The sequence below is a fragment of the Dipodomys spectabilis genome, unplaced genomic scaffold (assembly GCF_019054845.1).
Source record: "Dipodomys spectabilis isolate Male_0828 unplaced genomic scaffold, ASM1905484v1 ptg000096l, whole genome shotgun sequence".
NCBI classification, from domain to species: Eukaryota; Metazoa; Chordata; class Mammalia; order Rodentia; family Heteromyidae; genus Dipodomys; species Dipodomys spectabilis.
In genome coordinates, this window is record NW_024870773.1 from 18,657,505 (window position 1) to 18,676,851 (window position 19,347).

Here is a 19,347-nt window from a genome sequence, read left to right on the forward strand (position 1 = left end):
CTGATTTTTTAAGCCATTTCTTCATTTTTTGACACTACATCTGGCACAATGAATACAGATGATCATGTGTTTATATATCTGTCTAACTGCCTTTCTCAAACACAGCCAGATGGAGTCTTTCAGAATCAAATTAATTTCAGATTAATTCACTCTGGACCCGCTCCAGTTTCATGACTCTTCACTTTGAGGCACCAACCAAATCAATGTGAAGTCATGAGCTTGAAAGAACACAGGTTTCCTGGTATCAAGGGAAAAACACAGTATAACTCTCAGGTTGCTTTTCCTTCCCCAAAAGAAATCCATTTAGATACAAGCTGCCAGTTCAAGGACTAATCCACATTTCACTCTGTCAAAATCATCCAGAAAGAACTTCCTTCTGGATATAAGCAATATCATGGTTAATTTTACATTAAATATTTAAAATGCCTCATGAGGATTCCACCAAAGACTATTATCCTCATTACTAACACCAGAACCAAAGATGTTATAACGTGCCATATAGGCAGTCAGGTGCAACTATGACAGTATAGAGTTAAATCTAAACACCCAAAGTGCATATTCTCTGTCGCTAGCTGAAACTACTGAAGAAACCATAAACAAATGTAACTAGGCTTTGCTTGCTGTCAATCTTGGTGGATGCCTTTATTATCATACTTGTTTCAATTGCAATTTGGGTTTCCATGGTGACACAACAGTCAGCTCTAGAAAATTATAAGATAAATGTCAGGCGGTGATAACAGTGTTAATGAAGCTTCGGTGACAAGCAGCTCTGTGCTTCAAATAATAAGCCTACTTTCTATTAGCATATGTATAACCTGTCGAAAAAAACCTGGAAGAGAATATTAAAAATCAAGTACTTATCTATCTATATTTAAAGAGAGGGGAGTGACCTCTCTGGAACAGCTTAAACCTGAACCAAATAAAAATGTTAAATAATAATATTGCTTGTTTCTTGGGAAAATTAGACAGAGTCATAGCTCTAAATGCTGACATAGCTCTAACTGACATCCCAAAATGCCTTTCTTTACCTTGTCATCGGCAAGATTTCTTAGAGTGTAGCCCAGGCAATCTGTTTTTGTTTCTGGAAGCTAAGACCTCCACCAAGTCTGTCCAAGGCAGATGCTGAGTTTCAGAGAAATGCCAAACTAACCTTGCAGTACCAGGAGTGATACAACCCATCTCTTTATCTCTGCTCTAGCTTTCTAGGTAACTAATTTGATCCCCAGTATCCAGAACCATCCTTGATTATGGTATAGTCAAAGTTGTGCCACTAAAATTTTAGGAGAAATCTGATGCATTCTGAAGACAAAGTGAGAATACAGTACCATTCAAGGAAAAATTGTACTGAAAGAAACAGAAGGAAATTTTCTTTTTGGGGAGGGGGAGTATTAGGAATGAGGAAGATTTTTTTTCTGTTCTTTTTCATATATATTTTTATTGTAAAATTACTGTAAAGAGGAGTTACAGTTACACAAGTAAGGTAATGAGTACATTTCCTATAGAGCATTATTACCTCCTCCTTTGTTTTTCCCCTATCATCCCTTCCCTCCCCACCTCCCCAACTCCTCCCTCACTCCACACCCCACACTCCTCCCCCCGAAATAGTAAAGTTCATTCTCATTTTTCTGTTCTTAAGAACATCTTTTTGGACCCTTAGGTTTAAAAAGCTAAATGATGCTAAAGTTAAAAGAATGGTATTTTTGCAAATCGAAGTCTCTTGACAAAGACCAACAAAGACAAGACCTGTTCATATGAGCTTCTCCTGCAATTAATGCTACTTGACCTTGTTGAAGGACAAACTCTCCATTATTACTTCTTCCCAGCATATTTTCCTGTCTTTAACTATTTACTGGGAACTTACCACATGCCAGGCACTGGGTTTAGAACACAATGTTGACACATTGTCACTATCTATAAATTTCTCATTGTTTATAGTAGCTTATGCAATTTAATATTCAAGGTTTAAAATAAGGTGCTAAAAAGTTCTTTTCTTCCTGCTCACAGTTTGAGCTATTATGAAATAACATGAGCTGTTTTTCTGCAGAAAGGCAAAAAAAAATTTTTTTTACAGAAAAACTAGCTACTCAAGTCTTTACCTACAAATTTACTACATTCCTTTCACCCAACTCCAATTTTCGTGAGAGAAGTTAATGGGAACTAGGCCAAGGTGCTAGGCTAAGAACTTTCAGTGTAGCTTTAAAAAAACAAAACAAAGCAAAAGCAAAACCAAAAACTGCAACTTCTTGCTCCCCACAAAACATTCCTTCTCTTCAGAATGCTCTCTTGTAATTCCGCAGGGCTCTCCCAGATTGTACAAGCCTGCTTCTCATTGGCAACCATGCCAGGGCTAGGAAATGATCAGAGTGAGATTCTAGTAGAAGCAGAGTAAGAACAAATAGCTTAAACTAGATGTTGCTTTCAGGAAAACAGACTACTTTTCCTAGGAGCCCTTACCTCCACTCTTTCCTGCCTGACAAAATTCACAATTAGATATGAAGACACATATTTTGTTAATGTTTATTCCCGAAGAAACTGCTTCAGTCCTCTGCTTAGTTTATGGCTATAGTGAACTTCTGAGCCTCTTGTGGCTAATCCTCACAGCCATGTGCCAGGGACCCCTATGCTTACCTTACAGGTAGGTGTGTCTGTAGTAACTGAAAGCTGACAGAGGACCTCCAGAGCGCAAAACAAGCCAAATGCTTTCAAAAAATAACAAAAGCACTAGGCACTAGTGGCCTGTAATCCTAGCTACTCAGGGGGTTGAGATCTGCGAATCACGGTTCAGGAGGGAAAGTCCTGAAACTCTTATAAACCACCAGAAAACCAGAAGTGGCACTGTGGCTCAAGTGGTAGAGTGCTAGCTGAAGGGCTGAGGGGCAGGGCTAGGCCCAGAGTTCAAGTCCCATGACAAAAAAAAATATAATAAGAGAAAATAGAACACACACAACAACAACAACAAAAACCGTGCAATATCATCACTTTCTCTCACATTCCCTGTTCTGTTTTCCTGTTACTTCACTCATGGAAAAGATTTGGGAGGAAAACCAATTCAAATACACAGAAAACACAGGAACTCTTGCCATATAATTCTTTAGCAGGACTGAAGTGGTAATCTGAATCTAGGGAATAAACAGGAAAAAAGTAATGAGTTTTAAATTTAATAAGTCGAGTTAGAGGATAATATTTGGACCAGGAAACTTTTAGGTGCAAAATAAAGTCTAGTACTATGTTACTACAAATGAGGTAAGGAACCATATGTAGTCATGGAAACAGAACATTGCTAAACAACATGCTTTTCTTGAAAACAGTTCTAATCAACTCACTAGTCTCATCTTAAGAACTTTCTGTTTACTGCTCTCTATTTACTTTTGCTCCTGTTAACTTTTCATGGACTCATATCACTGGTGAAAGATGCTATGGAACCAAATGTTGAAACTGAAAAGTTACCTGCAATGATTATTCTTGATATTTTAACATTATTGAAATAATTACTTTTATTTTTAATAACACAAGGCATATTACTATAGTTCTTCAGTGTTAAAATGACAGCTCTAAACTGGGACAACCAAAATTGCAATCATAATTTTCCTGAATTGACAGTATTTGCTAAATAGATTCCTTGAAGAGAATACAGTTATACACATGGGAAATAAATAGGAGATTATAATTTAAGTTTGGCATAGCTTTAAAAGTAAGTTCGAAAGTGGAAGCTGAAAACAAACAGCTGCTTAGGTTTTTTGCTTTCTTACTACTGTTTAATAATATAGAGGCCTGATCATACAGAAGGAACACAAACTCTACTGGTCTGAAAGTGCTACAGCAATACCCTCTACTTTGAGTTTTAAGTGTTCTAAGTTATATACTCCTAAGTACTTATCAATAGTAAGTTATAAGTAACCTTTAGGTTTTCTGTTATTTTGTAAGGGCAATCATATCAAATAGAATAAAGAGGCAACTTTCTATTTTCAATAGTATCATTAAACATTACTATGCTAGAAGCCTTTCCAAAACAAGGATGGAGTAAGTAAATGGTACATTCTTCTAGGACTTTGGATGCTAGGTTCATGCTTATATAACAATGAACAGACTTCTTTCTAGCCTCGGCCTCGGACCCTGAAGTCACCGTGATGTTGATACCCAAGAAAAACCGGATTGCCATTTACGAACTCCTTTTTAACGAGGGGGTTATGGTGGCCAAGAAGGATGTCCACATGCTCAAGCACCCAGAACTGGCAGACAAGAATGTGCCCAACCTTCATGTCATGAAGGCCATGCAGTCTCTCAAGTCTCGGGACTACGTGAAGGAACAGTTTGCCTGGAGGCATTTTTATTGGTACCTGACCAACGAGGGTATCCAGTATCTCCGTGATTACCTCCACCTGCCCCCTGAGATTGTGCCTGCTACCTTGCGCCGCAGCCGACCTGAGACTGGAAGGCCTAGGCCAAAAGGTCTGGAGGGCGAGCGGCCTGCAAGACTCACAAGAGGTGAAGCTGACAGAAACACCTACAGACAGAGTGCTGTGCTCCCTGGTGCTGACAAGAAAGCCGAGGCTGGGGCTGGGTCAGCAACTGAATTCCAGTTTAGAGGTGGCTTTGGTCATGGACGTGGTCAGCCACCCCAGTAAAGATGGAGATTGTTTTGTGTTGAATAAACTTGTAGCCAGAAAAAACAAAACAAAACAATGAACAGACTTGATAATAAAGATTATAGACAACAGAAAGTATGGTACCTCCTGCCTTCAGTGGTTTTCCTTGAAAAAAATCACAATTTTTGTTATTATTGTTGATCCTATGGGATTGATTGAGGGAAAACAACTTACTTTAAGAAACTTATTCCATATTTTACTGAAACAACAGAGACACAGAAATATTACTAGTAGAACACTAATCAAGGACAGGATAATACAGAAACGTTAAAATAACTTGAATAGTTGAAAAAAATAAAACCCCCACCCTACACACAAAAAACCCCCAATACTTCAATTCCCCTCCCAAGGTCATATGGTATCTATTTTAGAAACCGCATTTCCCTCTGGGACATTTAACTGTGTGAGCATTTCTGCATCCATAGCATTGAGAATAGATCTAAAAGTAGAAAGGCATTAGGAATTTTGGAAAATATACTTGAATGAATTGATATCTGAGGACAAAAATTTGTATGGGGAGAATGCAAGGTAATGATGTAACTTCCTAGTTAGGTATCCATAACTACATACTCACTTTGCAATTAGCTACTTTTGGGGAATTCCATACCAGAGGTTTCATTACCAACCAAAGGATGCTGATCTCCAAGAATGGCTTGGCAATAATCCACGTTAGCAGACAGGGGATAATGTGGAGCCAAAGAAAGGAGACAACAGCATAGCATTTAGAAATAGGAACACCAGATGTATCCTAAGGCCATGCTCAGAAAGTGCAAAGCCTTGGGGTTTATTTCAGATATTGTTTCTGGAAATGTGTCTGGTCATGGTGCTTATATTTATGTGCACTGTGTTTACAGAAAGGACGTGCCTGAGGAATTTTTCACCTGGCATAAATGAAACCTAAAGAGCTAAGCTGTCTGGGAAAGTAAATTTACATCAACTGATTAAGGAAGGGGATCTACTTAATATGCATATTAACATTTTAGTAGCAGGGACTGGTCATAAGTCAGGAGCAGGTTACTTTCTCCTGTTAGTACATGATAAATAGGTTCTAGCTGAGAGGCAGCTCCCTTGTGAAACCAGAGCCTTGGGGTTTATAGAGGATTTTTTTTTCCTTCTGGTTTTGGGGCTTGAATTCAGTGTCTCATACTCTTGCTCAGCTTTCTTGCTCAAGGATGATGCTCCATCACTTGAGACATTCCTCCAGCATGGCTTTTTGCTAGTTAATTAAAAATACAGTCTTGTGGACTTTGCTTTGAACTATGATCCTCCAATCTTAGCTTCCTGAGTAGCTAGGATTAACAGGCATAATCCACTAGTGCCTTGTTGACAGAGGCCATTTTTAATTAACTAACTGCCCATTATTGACAGGTAACTAGGCTTTTTATTTCCCCAACATTTTTTACTAGCAGCAATTAGTTTTACAGAGGGGGTTCATTGTGACATATCCATATATACAATGTACCTAGATTAGACTCAGTCCCTCTATCACTTTCCTTTATCCCCTCTCTGTTCCCTTCCCAAATCAATCTCATCAAACCTTACTGTTCCATTATTGACAAGCTAATCATGTTTTGGTTTTTGGAATAACAAGTGCAACTAATTTGGCTGTGTGAAGAAAGATACTGCTTTTTTTCTTTAATTAACAAAAACACTCAAAATTCTGACAGAGAAGAATAATGGTGAGATAAATTATGGAACCACTTATATATGAAACCATACATTATTAAAGCTACTCTAAATGAGTCCATAATTTAAATAAAGATGGCCATTTTAGGAAACCAACCATATCAAGAATGAGAAAGGACAGAATGTTATTCTGACCCAAGAGATGGTTTTGCCAGCAGCCAGCAAAGTATCAAACTGCCCTTGACTTTTATTAAAATTCATATATGTCTCTAATGCTAGATGAGTTTCAGCTTCAATTATTTACATCCCTACATTTCTGTTGGTTAAAGAGAAGGGAAAGCAGCATACTGGACAAAATTCACTTTCTAATATTTACACTCAGTCTAACATTTTAGACTAGTCAGCAAAAGCATTTCCTTCTGCTCTGTAAATGAAGGCAAGAACCAAAAATCTGAACAGTGAGAAATGCAACGCAGTGCAGGATTCTAGTTGCTAATAATACCAATTTTAGTTGCCAATAATATTTTAATATGATTGGGAAAACCTATCTTCTATCAATTTTTATGGAAGGGCTGTCTGCATTTAAGAAAGCTATAGGTACTCTTTCCTTATTAAACCAAGTCCTCATTGTCAACTGAGGTAAGTAACAAGTACTCTCATTTGAGTAGCTCTGTTTTAGTTTATATACACCTACTATTTCACTGATGCATTCAGTCAATCCTCACTCTAATGTGTGGCTTTCTCAAGGACAGAGAAACCTTTGTTGTTACTATACTGGGATTACTGCTGGGAGGAAAAATGATGACTGGACAATTTTACAGTACAGATCTGTGGACAAGTGTTCAAAAATGTATTTTCTAGTGACATAATAACATGAAATCTTCACTGGATATCCCCCAAAGATAAAAATCAGAACAACTGTCTCCCAACAAAAGACAGTGATTAATTTGTTTCTGTAACTCGCATTCTTCATTTAAGCGAAATTTCACTTGTCTCACACACACTGCCATGTGCTTATGAAACACTGAACCCAATCATTTTAACATCCTTATTCACTAGCAAAGGCATTCTTTTTATATTCATAGAAGTCACACTCAAGAAGGCTTATAGGGACAAGCTTTTGCACAAGCATTTTATGTTTTAATGACTACAGAAGCTCTTTGGGCTCATCATATTAAAGGAAACAAAAAAGAAGGGAGGCAGCATTGGTCTTTAATTACTAATACCTCTGAATCAGCAATTTTAAAAGAGTTTGTAAACATTTAAATATAAACTAAAATTCAACCTTTGTGTCCAGCTACTAGTTGTTTGTTGGTTCCACTATTGATGGCATCAGGAGGATGGCTCACAGTAGTAGGCCAGAATGAAGTATCGTCCTTTATAGAAACAAACACTGATAATCCTTGATAGTTTTTTCTTTACCCAATCACCTCTTTCTCATTCATACGATCTAAGCCAGGTATATATGGGGCAGAGAAGGAGATATAGTAATCTCCCTAAGTTCAAGCATTGAGACCTAATCTAATGATTTTCACTAAGGCATCAGACAATCTAATTATCATCTTGGATAGCTACCTTTACCAAGTCAGCACTATCCTTTCCTGAAGACGGGTAGATGCTGATCTGTCTTCATTTTTACCTAAGGTCTTAGGCTCAGGCAAAGATACCACTGTGAGTGGAAAAACACATACTTGGATGTGGCTGTGAAGTTGGAAATGAAAGATGATCTCTCTAATGACGTGAGAGTCAAACTGCTTTTAGCCTTAGAGGGAAAGAATCCTGAAAAGACTTCTCAGATTATAAGAAAGACTCTATTATTTAGTAATGTAGACACCAATAATGCACAGAGTACATAAGCATGTGCCCATCAGGGAATCATGGAAGATGGTTTACTGAGCAAATGATATTCATCTCCAACTCTATTTGTGCCATTTCATTCAACCAGCTAACGATGAATTAGTAGATAGACAGATAAAGCAGATACAATAAAGGCAAAGTGAAAAATACAGTTTCTTGTTCAGATAATAGCGAAAATGTCCCTTTTCTTGTATTTTTGTTATGAAACTTCTGATTGTTCAGACCTGAAACACTGCTATGTTCATTATTTTAAACATTTCATTTTTTCAAAATAAAAAAGCTTGATTAATTTCACTTTGGGCCTTTGAGGATACTTCATGTGAATATACAAACTATTCCTACTAACGTATCATTATTTTAAATAATTCTTTCATTAAAATGAGTCTGTATAAAAAAAAAACCCACAAGATACTTCTCAGAAGTGTAGTAAGTGATATAGAGAAGGTTTTAATACTAGCTAAATGACAAGATAAAATTCCAGCACTGCAAATTTCTTGCTCAGTAGTTCTAGTCAACTTATTCACAAGTCCCTAAAGCCTCAGATATAGAATGAGCACAGAGGCCTATTTCTCTGTGCTTTTGCGAAGATCAAGTGTGATTTTTTTTTAAGCACTAGTCCTTGGGCTTGAATTTAGCCTGGGGCACTGTTCCGGAGCTACTTTGTTCAAGGCTTGTGCTCTACTACTCAATCACTTGAGCCACAGCTCCACTACCAGCTTCTGTGTGTGTGTGTAGAGGGGGGTAATTGGGAGGTAAGAGTCTCAAGGACTTCCTGCCCAGGCTGGCTTTGAAATGTGATCTCAGACTCTTGATAGCTAGGATTACAGGTATGAGCTACTATGTACATACACCTGGCTTCCAGTGAGGAATTTCACAATCTCATGGGTACTTGGAAAGAGGATAGACTCTCTTACAATGTTCTCTGACTTTAAAAAAAGTATCTTCAAAGTGGAAACAGTGTGGAGGAAATAACTATCTCTCATGCAGAGTAAACCAGCAACATATAAAGTCATTATTTTAATGTAAGCTAAACTAAAGCTTAACTCATGTTGATAGATGCTAAGGAAGAAAAACAGTGACTTTTTATCTGTTCTAGAAATCTGGATGGATTTTCCAAACCCCATTTGATTTACTTTCTGTAGGCACCCACAGCTTACTTCCACTCTCTACTGGCTGCTTTCTTTACCACCTCCCATCCTCCTTCAGTAGCTGATTTGAGAATATAGATTTCCCAGAGCAATTCTATCCTTTAATATCTCTACCTCTCCAATTGGTTCTGGGTGAACAATTTTACCTGATTCTCATATTAAATGTAATCACTCACCAAGCAATCATGTCTTCAAATGTGGAGTCCTACATACAACCTGCTATTATTTGCTTGGTCAGCACAAAAGCACATTTCACTGATGCTCGGCAAACCCATCTGAGGCTCAGCCTGTTCTTTCAATGATACATAAAAGTATCTCTGCCACACAGATGCCTGAGTCTCATTTATGAAGCAATTACAAAACTTGAGCAGCAGCAGTGTTTTACATTCGCTCAGTTTTGTATTTTTAGCCCAAGCTTTTTCCTTTCATGGATTATGGTAAATACAACATTTGCTTCCAGAATGTAGGACTTGCTGGAATCATAAAGGGAAGTGCTTAACAAGCAGATTACCTTTGGCTACTGCATTATAGGAAGGCAGACAGTTATTCACTAAGTGGCTGGATTTAGTCATATTCAAATTCTATTAAGCTGCCCTGCCTAAAACAAGAAATTAACATGTCTCTTGCTTACTTGTCTTTTCAACTCCCTATCTCTCAATCAGGGATTTATACAGGTTATGTTTCTTTCTGTAGGTTAGTTCTTGAAGATTCATTCCTTCATCTAACACTTTGTAACCTGCTTTCTCTATATCAAGACTACATGAAAGTGTGGGAGAACACGCCAAATAAATGAGCACTGTTATTCTACTGGAAACTATGTAATAATGTTCATTATTAAGAAGCAAATAGTAAACATTTCAGAGATAGCACTGTGCTTTATTCTAAGTACATTCCACAATTAAATATACTAATACATTATAGTTTGTATATGGTATCTAACTGCCAATCTTCATAAATCAGGAAGAGCATGAGGGACACTTTTTCCTTCACCTACAAGCCTGCTGCTTTTCTGACCTTGCAGCAAATTAACCAGATACTGAGTTATAAATGCAGAGCTGCAAAATGTCTTTCTGAGGCAATTACTGTGAAACTTCGTTCTAACATGATGAAATGTCCACATTCAACACCAGTACTAAAGGCCTAGAAAGAAAACACAACACCCAGCAAAGTGTTAACTTCAGAAATGCTTTCATAGTCCATAGAGGAATGGCATTGCTATGGTAGTGCAATGGATGTATTATTTAAGGAAAGCTCTCCTGCAAGCCCCAGGAATTTTATTTACTAGAGCTTTTTCTTTAATCCCTTTCATGAAGAACAAGGTAAAATCATTTACTACTTTAAAATTTGTATTCTTATAAAGTTAAATATGGCCTTTGAAGAGAAATGTGTTTTAATGAAAGATGACAATCAATCCAGATATGTCCGGAAAAGCCCAGGCTTTTCATTAGATTGGTGCATTTGATAGGAATTTAGAAACAGAATGAACAGCACACATGCTATACTCTCAGTTATCAATGTGAGGTAGGCAGAGGACTAAAAATAGGAAGAGGAAAAAAAGACATACATACAAGAAAATATTCAACTAATTAATCTGGGATGGAAATTCATTCAAAATTCAGATGCTCTAAAATGTCTGATGACAAAAAATGGCAATTTCTAGCTTGAGAGGTAAATAAGGAACCAGAAATGACACCTTAATAAAAATGTACAGATTTTCATATGTTATAAGCTGCAAAGCAGAGTCTCTGGGACTTGAAAAGGAGCAAAAATAAAATGTTTTTTGGTGGATGAGACAAGGTAGGCTTTAAATCATAATTCTCCTACAACAGGATCGTAGTGCTGGTACTGCTTGCCTGTACGACCCCACCCAATATTATAAATGCATTTTTCTGCAAGTCTGGCATTTCAAATGCTTACAGATTTTTGACACATCAGAAACATGATGATAACAGAACAGCAAAAATATTTCATTAAACTGGGTACATGAAAAAGTGACATAAATGAGAGGGAAGCTGGTGGAATATAGGAGAACATTTTTACCCAAGTCAAGCAAGACTGGGATCTGCTATGAGTTATACTTGGAGGCACATACAGAGTAGGAGGAAGAAATGAAAAACAAAAAAAGGGGTACCATGTTCACTCATCAGAGGGAGGAGATCGGGAATGCACACCCTAGTTCTACCAGAACTTCTTCCTAACTACTCAACTTTACACCTTTCCTGTCCATCTATTCCACACACATTTTCAGAGTTCTTTTATCTCACCATAAATTTCTCAGCTCCAAGCCTGATCCATTCAATATTGTTTATGAAGTTCTTCATCATTGGATTACATGGATAATTCCAGTTCTATTCCTATTTCCTGTCCAAGAATCCTGAGGCACAAAGACTTAAACTCTGTTGTCTGCCTTTGCATATTTCTTTATTCATGACTGAGCTTTAGCATTAAGCTTCCTGCCTCCAAAAAGAAACAACTTACCATTAAAGATACAAAGGGAGCAATTCTTCTTCTCCAATTCATCACATAGTCAACACACCATCATGGTTTATACAAGCCATGGGATGAGTAATCACATTCTATGCCATCTCACATATCTTCATCTTTTACAGTTAGCTAATTATGTTACTATTTAACAAGTAGGGCCATGCAGTAGAGTGGCAAGAGTTCATGCCTAGGAATCCAAAGACCTTGTCTGGAATTATATATTTATTATTTAAAGAGTGCTACAATCTTACATTTACAAAAATGTCTGTTATACTATGAGAGATGATAGCTGTTTTAAGGATCAAAGGGGATATTATATGTAAAAATACTCTAGAAGCTATTAAAACACTATATACTATACATTATGCTTTTTTATCTTCCTTCCCAAATAGTCTCTAAATGTCTTGAAGGCAAAAACTGGGTCTAACAGTTCTTTGAATTCTCAGCTTCATTTATCAAGGCATATCACATGCAAAAAGAGATAAATAAATATGCAAAGATTAATCATTCTGCACTTCAAAGTCAATGGCAAAGGGCCTAAGGAACCATAGCCTGTTGCTTTTGTATTCTTCCCTACTCTGGGCTTGTCTAGTTTAGACCACTCTAATTCAGTTTCTACTTGGCTCCCAGTGGAATCTCTCAAGAATGTAAATCTGTCTCTACTGCTCCAGATCCCTGAAAAATTTAAAACCTCTTTTAAATAATTTTCAAATTCTTTAGAATGATCAAGGCTTTTTAGGGGCTAGTCAGTAGCTAATTCTATAGTCTTGCACTTACCATACCATCCTACTTATAGGCTCTGTTCTAGACATACTAGTCCCAGAAGATGCCAAACTCACCTTTCCACTGTTCTCTGGTAGGGGACTGTTCCTTACCTTCACTCATTTGGCCAACTTCTATCTGACTTTGAAATACTCATGAGTAAACTCTTCTATTCCCATGCCCTGTGATTAGATTAGAAGGCACCATGCTAAGAACCACAGTTTCAGTAAACAAAGGTTTCTTGCAGAAGGCATCATGTGCTCAGTTTTTCATTCACAGTGCCTGCCACATGGTAAGTGTTCAAAAATTTATACTGAATGAACACACATAGAATCATTACTCTATGAATGAAAATTCCATGAAGTCAGCACTTCTATTCTGATACAAATAAGCAATAAGCGTTATTCCAGAAAATTAAATTTTAACAAATCTGAGGACATTAATCTGAAGGAGCAAAATTTATAGGTGGCCCAAAGGAGAACTTAGCATTTTTAAAATGTTATTGTAAAGGTGATGTACAGAGGGGTTAAAGTTACCTAAGTCAGTCACTCCTTCCCTCACTATCCCCCGGTTTTTCCCTCCCACCCCCCACAAGTTGTATAGTTCATTTTCAACATAGTGACTAGTAAGTACCACTGCTACATTTGTTCACCCTTTGTTCTTCCATTTCTGTGCTTCCCATTACCTTCCCCCAAACAGATAAATAAAGACAAAAGGTACAGAAAACAAAACAGCAACAAAGGAGAATAAAAAACAAAACAAAACAAAGACAAAATAATTTCTTGTTTCTATTTCTTGGAGTTCATTTTTTAATATTCATAAAATGCAGTGAATCTTCTCAAAGTCAATGTAACCACAAAAGAGAGCCAAATGAAGCTAAATAAAAGGGGGACGGACATAAGGATGACTATTTTGCACACATAGTAGTTCACAGAAAATACTGAATAGTAGACACTCAAAATGATCTATTTCAACATCAGAAAACAACAGAATTCCTGATTTTTGTGTGCTTACAACTGGGAAAGAATAAAAATACGAACTAGGTTTCTTTTCAGGCAACTTTAGTTAATGTCACCCATTTCTGATTAACTGATTAATTAGTGAAGTAATTTTCTATAAGCAGGTATCCAGTTCTGAGGCAGGACAGATAGATGAGGAGATAGGAAAATTTTATTAGTTTTAACAAATATCCAAAGTAAGAGTCAATTAGGTGGAGGGAGCTAACAGGATACACAAAACAGGATACACAAGAGACATTGTTTCTCAACATCTTGCCTCTCTGGCCCTTTCTAATCTCCTGATAACCTTCCCTGGGGAGAAGGTTTGAAGAAGGGATGTGATTGGGAATTAACAATCAAGCAGAATAATGTGGGACCTGACCAATAAAGTGATATTTTCCAAAGCACCTAATAATAATAAGGATGACCAATCAGAACAAAGCACAGGGTGCAAAAACTTTAGACTTAGTTTATGGAAGCACAAACTAACAAAGACATAGAGATGGAGAAAGCTATCTGAAGAAGACAGGATAGACAACTGACAAAGAATATAATGATGGACAGACAGCACTTCAAGCTAGATGCTTCTCTTCTGAATTAAATTCTTTGCATTCATCTTTTCTTATCCTGGGCTTCATTCATTGAACTCCTGAGTAAGAACCTAAGGAGGCTTGGTAAGAAATGTACGCATTATCCTGCCCATGTAATTGTAACCCCTCTGTACAGTATGTTCTCAAATAAAATAAAATTAAAAAAAAAAGAACCTAAGGAGGCCACAGTAGTACACTGGTGGAGGGGCAGCAACACTGGCAGGCATTGCCAGGCTCGACCTGCTACGAGCAATAGTGAGAAATTCTGAAGCAAAAGGACCAGACTCGGAAGTTAGACAGGAAGTAAACTGAACAAAGAAGTTCAACTCCCCCTCCACAGCATCTACTTCTAGATAGGAAGTTAAAGAAAAGGAGACATAAAGAGGCTATCTGCATCTGCTTTCTCCTTTGAAATGGTAAAAAGCTGCAAACTCTCCCAAAATGGGGGGGGGGGGGCGAGACAAAAACTGAGAAATATATTTGGGAAAAGGAAGCTCTAAAACTTTCCCATTGGCCCTTTGTTTTAGGTAGGCCCAATATCTCCACATTCCAGAATAAACCGTAACATTTACCTGGGTCGCCAAGAACCACTGCCACTGCTTGGGGGTTGCTAGACTTGTCCACATGTATCTTCCCAGCTTAGAAAGTATAAAGGTTATAGATGAGAACTGCCATTCTAAGATTTAAACTCCATTTTCTGATAGAGAAGCAGGGAATGTTTGCCATTTCTCTCTCCTTTACCTTGTTATAATAAAATAAATCCCCATTAAACCTTCTAGCCTGTGACTGTGTGTGTGTGTGTGTGTGTGTGTGTGTGTGTGTGTGTGTGTGTGTGTGTGTGTGTGTGTGTGTGTGTGTGTGTGTGTGTGTGTGTGTGTGTGTGTGTGAGAGAGAGAGAGAGAGAGAGAGAGAGAGAGAGACAGCCTGAAATTCTTTTCAAGCTTGGATCTTCAGGACCTGTGCTTTCAGTGCAAAGAGGGAAGGTGAGGCAAGCCTTTATCCATCATCAGGTGACAGTTCCATATCCCTCAAAAATCAGAAATGTCCCTTTCTAGTCTAAGTAAAAGTGCAAGAGAAACAGTTTCTGACTTTAAACCATAAAATAATTCAGACGAGAAATTCAGAGTGGCTTGGGACAGTGTTAAAGGTGCTAATGAGGGGAAGTGAAAGGGATGAGACTAGGACTTAGGGGTGATCTGTAATGATGCAGCCACCCTTTAGGGTGCTGGGAAGGGGGAGGCAGGGTAAAATACATATTTGTAGAACTATAATTTAGAACTAAAATAAGGCGAGAAACCACCAGATTTAGGTAAAGAAAAGGAAAGAGTTAAAAGATTTCACAGGGTTTTAAGTAGAGGAGCTACCAGGCCAATAATGAGAAACGTATATTAATTACACTGAAATAACTCACAGGTTTGAGTGATAATAACTTCCCTGTAGGTTTCACTTCTAGGTAGAAATCACATAATCTGCAGGAAAGTCTCATCCCAAAAAGTGACTGAAATATTTATAAGGAAACATTAATACAACCCTTTTAGCACATAATACCATAAATATTAATGCAAAGATTTGTAGTCATTTCAAAATATTCCTCAAAAAATAGATCAAAGGTTCAAAAATAATCCTGAATTTTAACAAGATTTTGTTTCACATTCTTTTTGAACTATATAAACCTGTATCTCTTAAAGTTCCTTGAAACACAATTTTTATAACAAAATTTTTATTTTACAAATAAATTTTGACAATTTCTAAAATATACAAAAGGATGTACAGATCGTAGTAACTTAGAAAATTCTGGTAATTTATTGTTGTTGCTTAAAACTATTCATTTCAGCATTAAGTCTATCATGCTTATTAATTTCAGTTTTCTTTAAGTAACAGCCTCAGAAGCACTATTATTTATATAGATATGCTCTGTACACAGTGGTTGAAAATCCTCAATATGATGATGGTAATTTATTTTCATGACTTAAGTAATTGGGACTATCTTTGCAGTTATTAATTATAATTACATTATATTGTTCTTTCCAAAGGAAAATAGAATAAAATATAATCACTATAACAATACTGTAAAAAAATCAGTAATTACATATTAGCTTCCATTAGTTCAGTCATGTACCATTGCACTTAATGTTTTCAATATGTTCAACAGTAAGAACTGACTTTCCCTCCTAAACTTGATAATGTATGGCCTTTTTCAGTCACAAAGTTTTAGCATACAATGTTCCATCTTAAATCATTATAATTATTTAGGATGGAGAATATTGCTCTGTTTAACATACTCAAGAGATGGTCTCCTACTGAACTCATGCCATTCATTTTAGAATTTTGCTTCCTTGAGGAAAATAAGGTTTGAAATACATTAAGCAAAGGCAGCTCATGACAGCTGCCCAAATATTTTTAAAATAGAAATTTGGTAGGATGTCTTCAATCTAATCTTCTCTATTCCATCACAAATTCTTTGGAGGTTAGACTCATTTTGGTAACCACTGCAGCACCATGCCCAATATTTTGCACATTATAAGCCCTCGGTATATTACTGGGGTTTGGGAGTTTGTAAATGTGAGAGACACACAGGACAAACATGGAAGAATTATCTGTCTCCAACAGCAATGGCTGCTTAGAAGTTCCCTATTCTTTTGCTGAAGGCTGGACCTAGATGGAGTTCCATAGGTGAGATGTCCAGGATGGTCAGGTTGCCTTTGTTAAGTCAGCTTTAGCTAATTACCAAGGTAATTCCATCGTCTCTCAGTATATTTAGATATGGTTTAATATTTAATATATAGACATCTCTAAGAAATAGCTGCTACTTGGAAGTAAAAACTATAATCATTACTGTAAATATTTTGAGGTGTCTTTTAGTGGAAAATTGTTGTATTCTTTCAGTACAGTTTCAAATTACATTGACTTTGTTCAAATTATAAATGAAAATTCATTATTTTTGAATTTACATTTAAGAGATCCAAATTAAGACTTATCTATCTTCTATGTCTGCTTTCTCTTTGCACATCTTATCAGGGTAAAATTAGCACAGTATTCAATTTATTTTTACTAATTTAAATTGAGCATATATTGGTTGGCATACACACGAATTACTGAATAACAGTCATGAATTCCAAACTTTCTTTGGGTATACATTACAAGGAGACACTTGAAGCTCTTTTTTTTTTTATAATACCAAGATTCTGGATAATTGAAATGACATGGGCAATTCTCTATTTAAAAGTTTATGCTCTTTTCGAAGTACAAGTTGTCATGTCCAAAACGAGCTTTACAACGTCGATGCGGGGGGGGGGGGGGGGAGAGGGGGGGGAGAAAGGGGAGGAATGAGAAGGATTGGGATTGGGGGGGAGGGGGGAGGCTGGGAAGGGATGTGAAGGGTAAACCAAAGGAGGAGGCTGCAATGCTTGGTAAGAAATGTACGCATTATCCTGCCCATGTAATTGTAACCCCTCTGTACAGTATGTTCACAAATAAAATTAAATTAAAAAAAAGTAATTGTAATTAAGAATTTCTGTAGGCTAATGTGATTGAATTACTCAATGAATTGCTTATACGTCATGTGAGATCCAATTTGAATCACATTTATTTGTACCTTTCATATTTGCTTCTGTACTCCCAAGTCTTTTCAAATAAATAATCAAAAGAGCTGTCCTTCATAATTTACATAGACATATTCAATGCAATCTTTCTGTCTTGAAACAGCTATCATTTTAGCAAAGGAATCTGCCCACAAGGGATAAGTAAGAACTAAACGCGAGAGCAGGAGTTCACACTCACTAGTACGCAAGATGAGAGACCAGAGTGAGAATTTCAAACTCAACTCGTTTGTCCTGTTCATCTTTCCAATTTTTTTTCCTTTTCGTTTACTAAATTTCTTTTTCTTTATTTTTCCTGTTTGCTTCCTCTACTACCAAATTAATTTCTTCCTTGACCAGATAGATTTGAGAATTCTCATGTACTAGACATGTAGTAATTTCAATTTTTCCTCATCCATCTCCTCATGAACTAGCCATGCTTACTTTTTTAACATTACTTTTCAATTCCCTTAAATTATTTCCTATTTCCCTATTTTTCATAGAACTATGAACACACAGTACACATATACCTAGCCACCCACCACACTTACACAAACATCTTGCCTTAAGACAACCTTTTTCTTATTATAAGTAAAATCTTTTATAAAAGCCCAAAGATAAATAAAAAAACAAACAAACAAAAAAAAAAAGTTTATGCTCTTTTTTTTATAATACCAAGATTCTGGATAATTGAAATGACATGGGCAATTCTCTATTTAAAAGTTTATACATTTGTTGATATATGAAGAAATGGTAACTGAAAAACAGCTATCTTGTAGGCCGTACTTTATCTTAATTCATAATAAAGTAATGAGATTTACTGAGGGCTTACTGCTATCAGACTATATTGTGAGTACTTAACATCTATGAACTTATTATTTTCTATATCTTTATCAGGTATTTAAGGCACTGTAGAGATGAGAAAACTAAGTCTAAGCAATTCAAATCCTTTGGCCACCTAATACCAAAGCTCTTAACATCATAATACTGAAGTCTGTATCATTTGAGAATGATAAGCATCCAACTCCCAAAGAATGTGCCTTAAACTCAAGTCTTTAAATTGCAAAGAAGCAATTTCAGAAAAGCTACTGAAGAGTATTAGAATACAACATTTCCAACTTACTCTGATCTATTGGCCTGTTTAAAATTCTGGAGAGTAAATTCTCTCCTCTGAAAATTTAACTTATAAAAATAATACTTTGAGATAAAAAATGTTCTTATACTATTATACTATTCAGTTAATTGCTCTCTTCTGAAAATGCACATTGCATAACCTTGGTTTGTTTGGTTTTTGCTGGTACTGAGGCTTAAACTTTGGATCTGACATTTGGTAGGAAGGTGCTCTACCAATTGAGCCCTTTCTGATTTAGGTCTTTTTCCTTTTTTTTCCCAATAAATTTCATAGTATTTGACCAGAGTCAGTTTCAGGCCACAATCCTCCTAACTATGTCTCCTGAACAGGTGGAATTATAGGTGTGTGCCACCATACCTGCTTATTTATTTATAGAGGTTTTGCTAACGCTTTGCCTAGACTGGCCACAAAATAAACCCTATCCTTCCAATCTCAACCTCCCGGGTAGCTGGGATTATTGGTGCTAGCCACTGCTCTTGGCCTTCACAATATCTATTATAAGCATCTCTTCTGTCTGTATTTTTCA

The 19,347-nt window shown here is 36.6% G+C and overlaps 2 protein-coding genes across 8 annotated transcripts in view; one reads left to right on the forward strand and one right to left on the reverse strand.

Annotated features, from left to right (window-relative positions):
• The window catches only part of Celf2 (CUGBP Elav-like family member 2), a 307,380-nt gene that overhangs the window by 171,458 nt on the left and 116,575 nt on the right, over window positions 1-19,347 (reverse strand). The window lies entirely within an intron of this gene.
• On the forward strand, window positions 4,116-4,661 carry LOC122113115 (40S ribosomal protein S10-like). The gene has a single exon (XM_042686058.1). The coding sequence runs from the start codon at window positions 4,128-4,130 to the stop codon at window positions 4,623-4,625; it is 498 nt and encodes a 165-aa protein (XP_042541992.1). The 5' UTR covers window positions 4,116-4,127; the 3' UTR covers window positions 4,626-4,661.

Coding starts and splice junctions, on each gene's coding strand:
- LOC122113115 (XM_042686058.1), top strand. CDS start 4,128: ATGTTGATACCCAAGAAAAACCGGATTGCCATTTACGAACTCCTTTTT.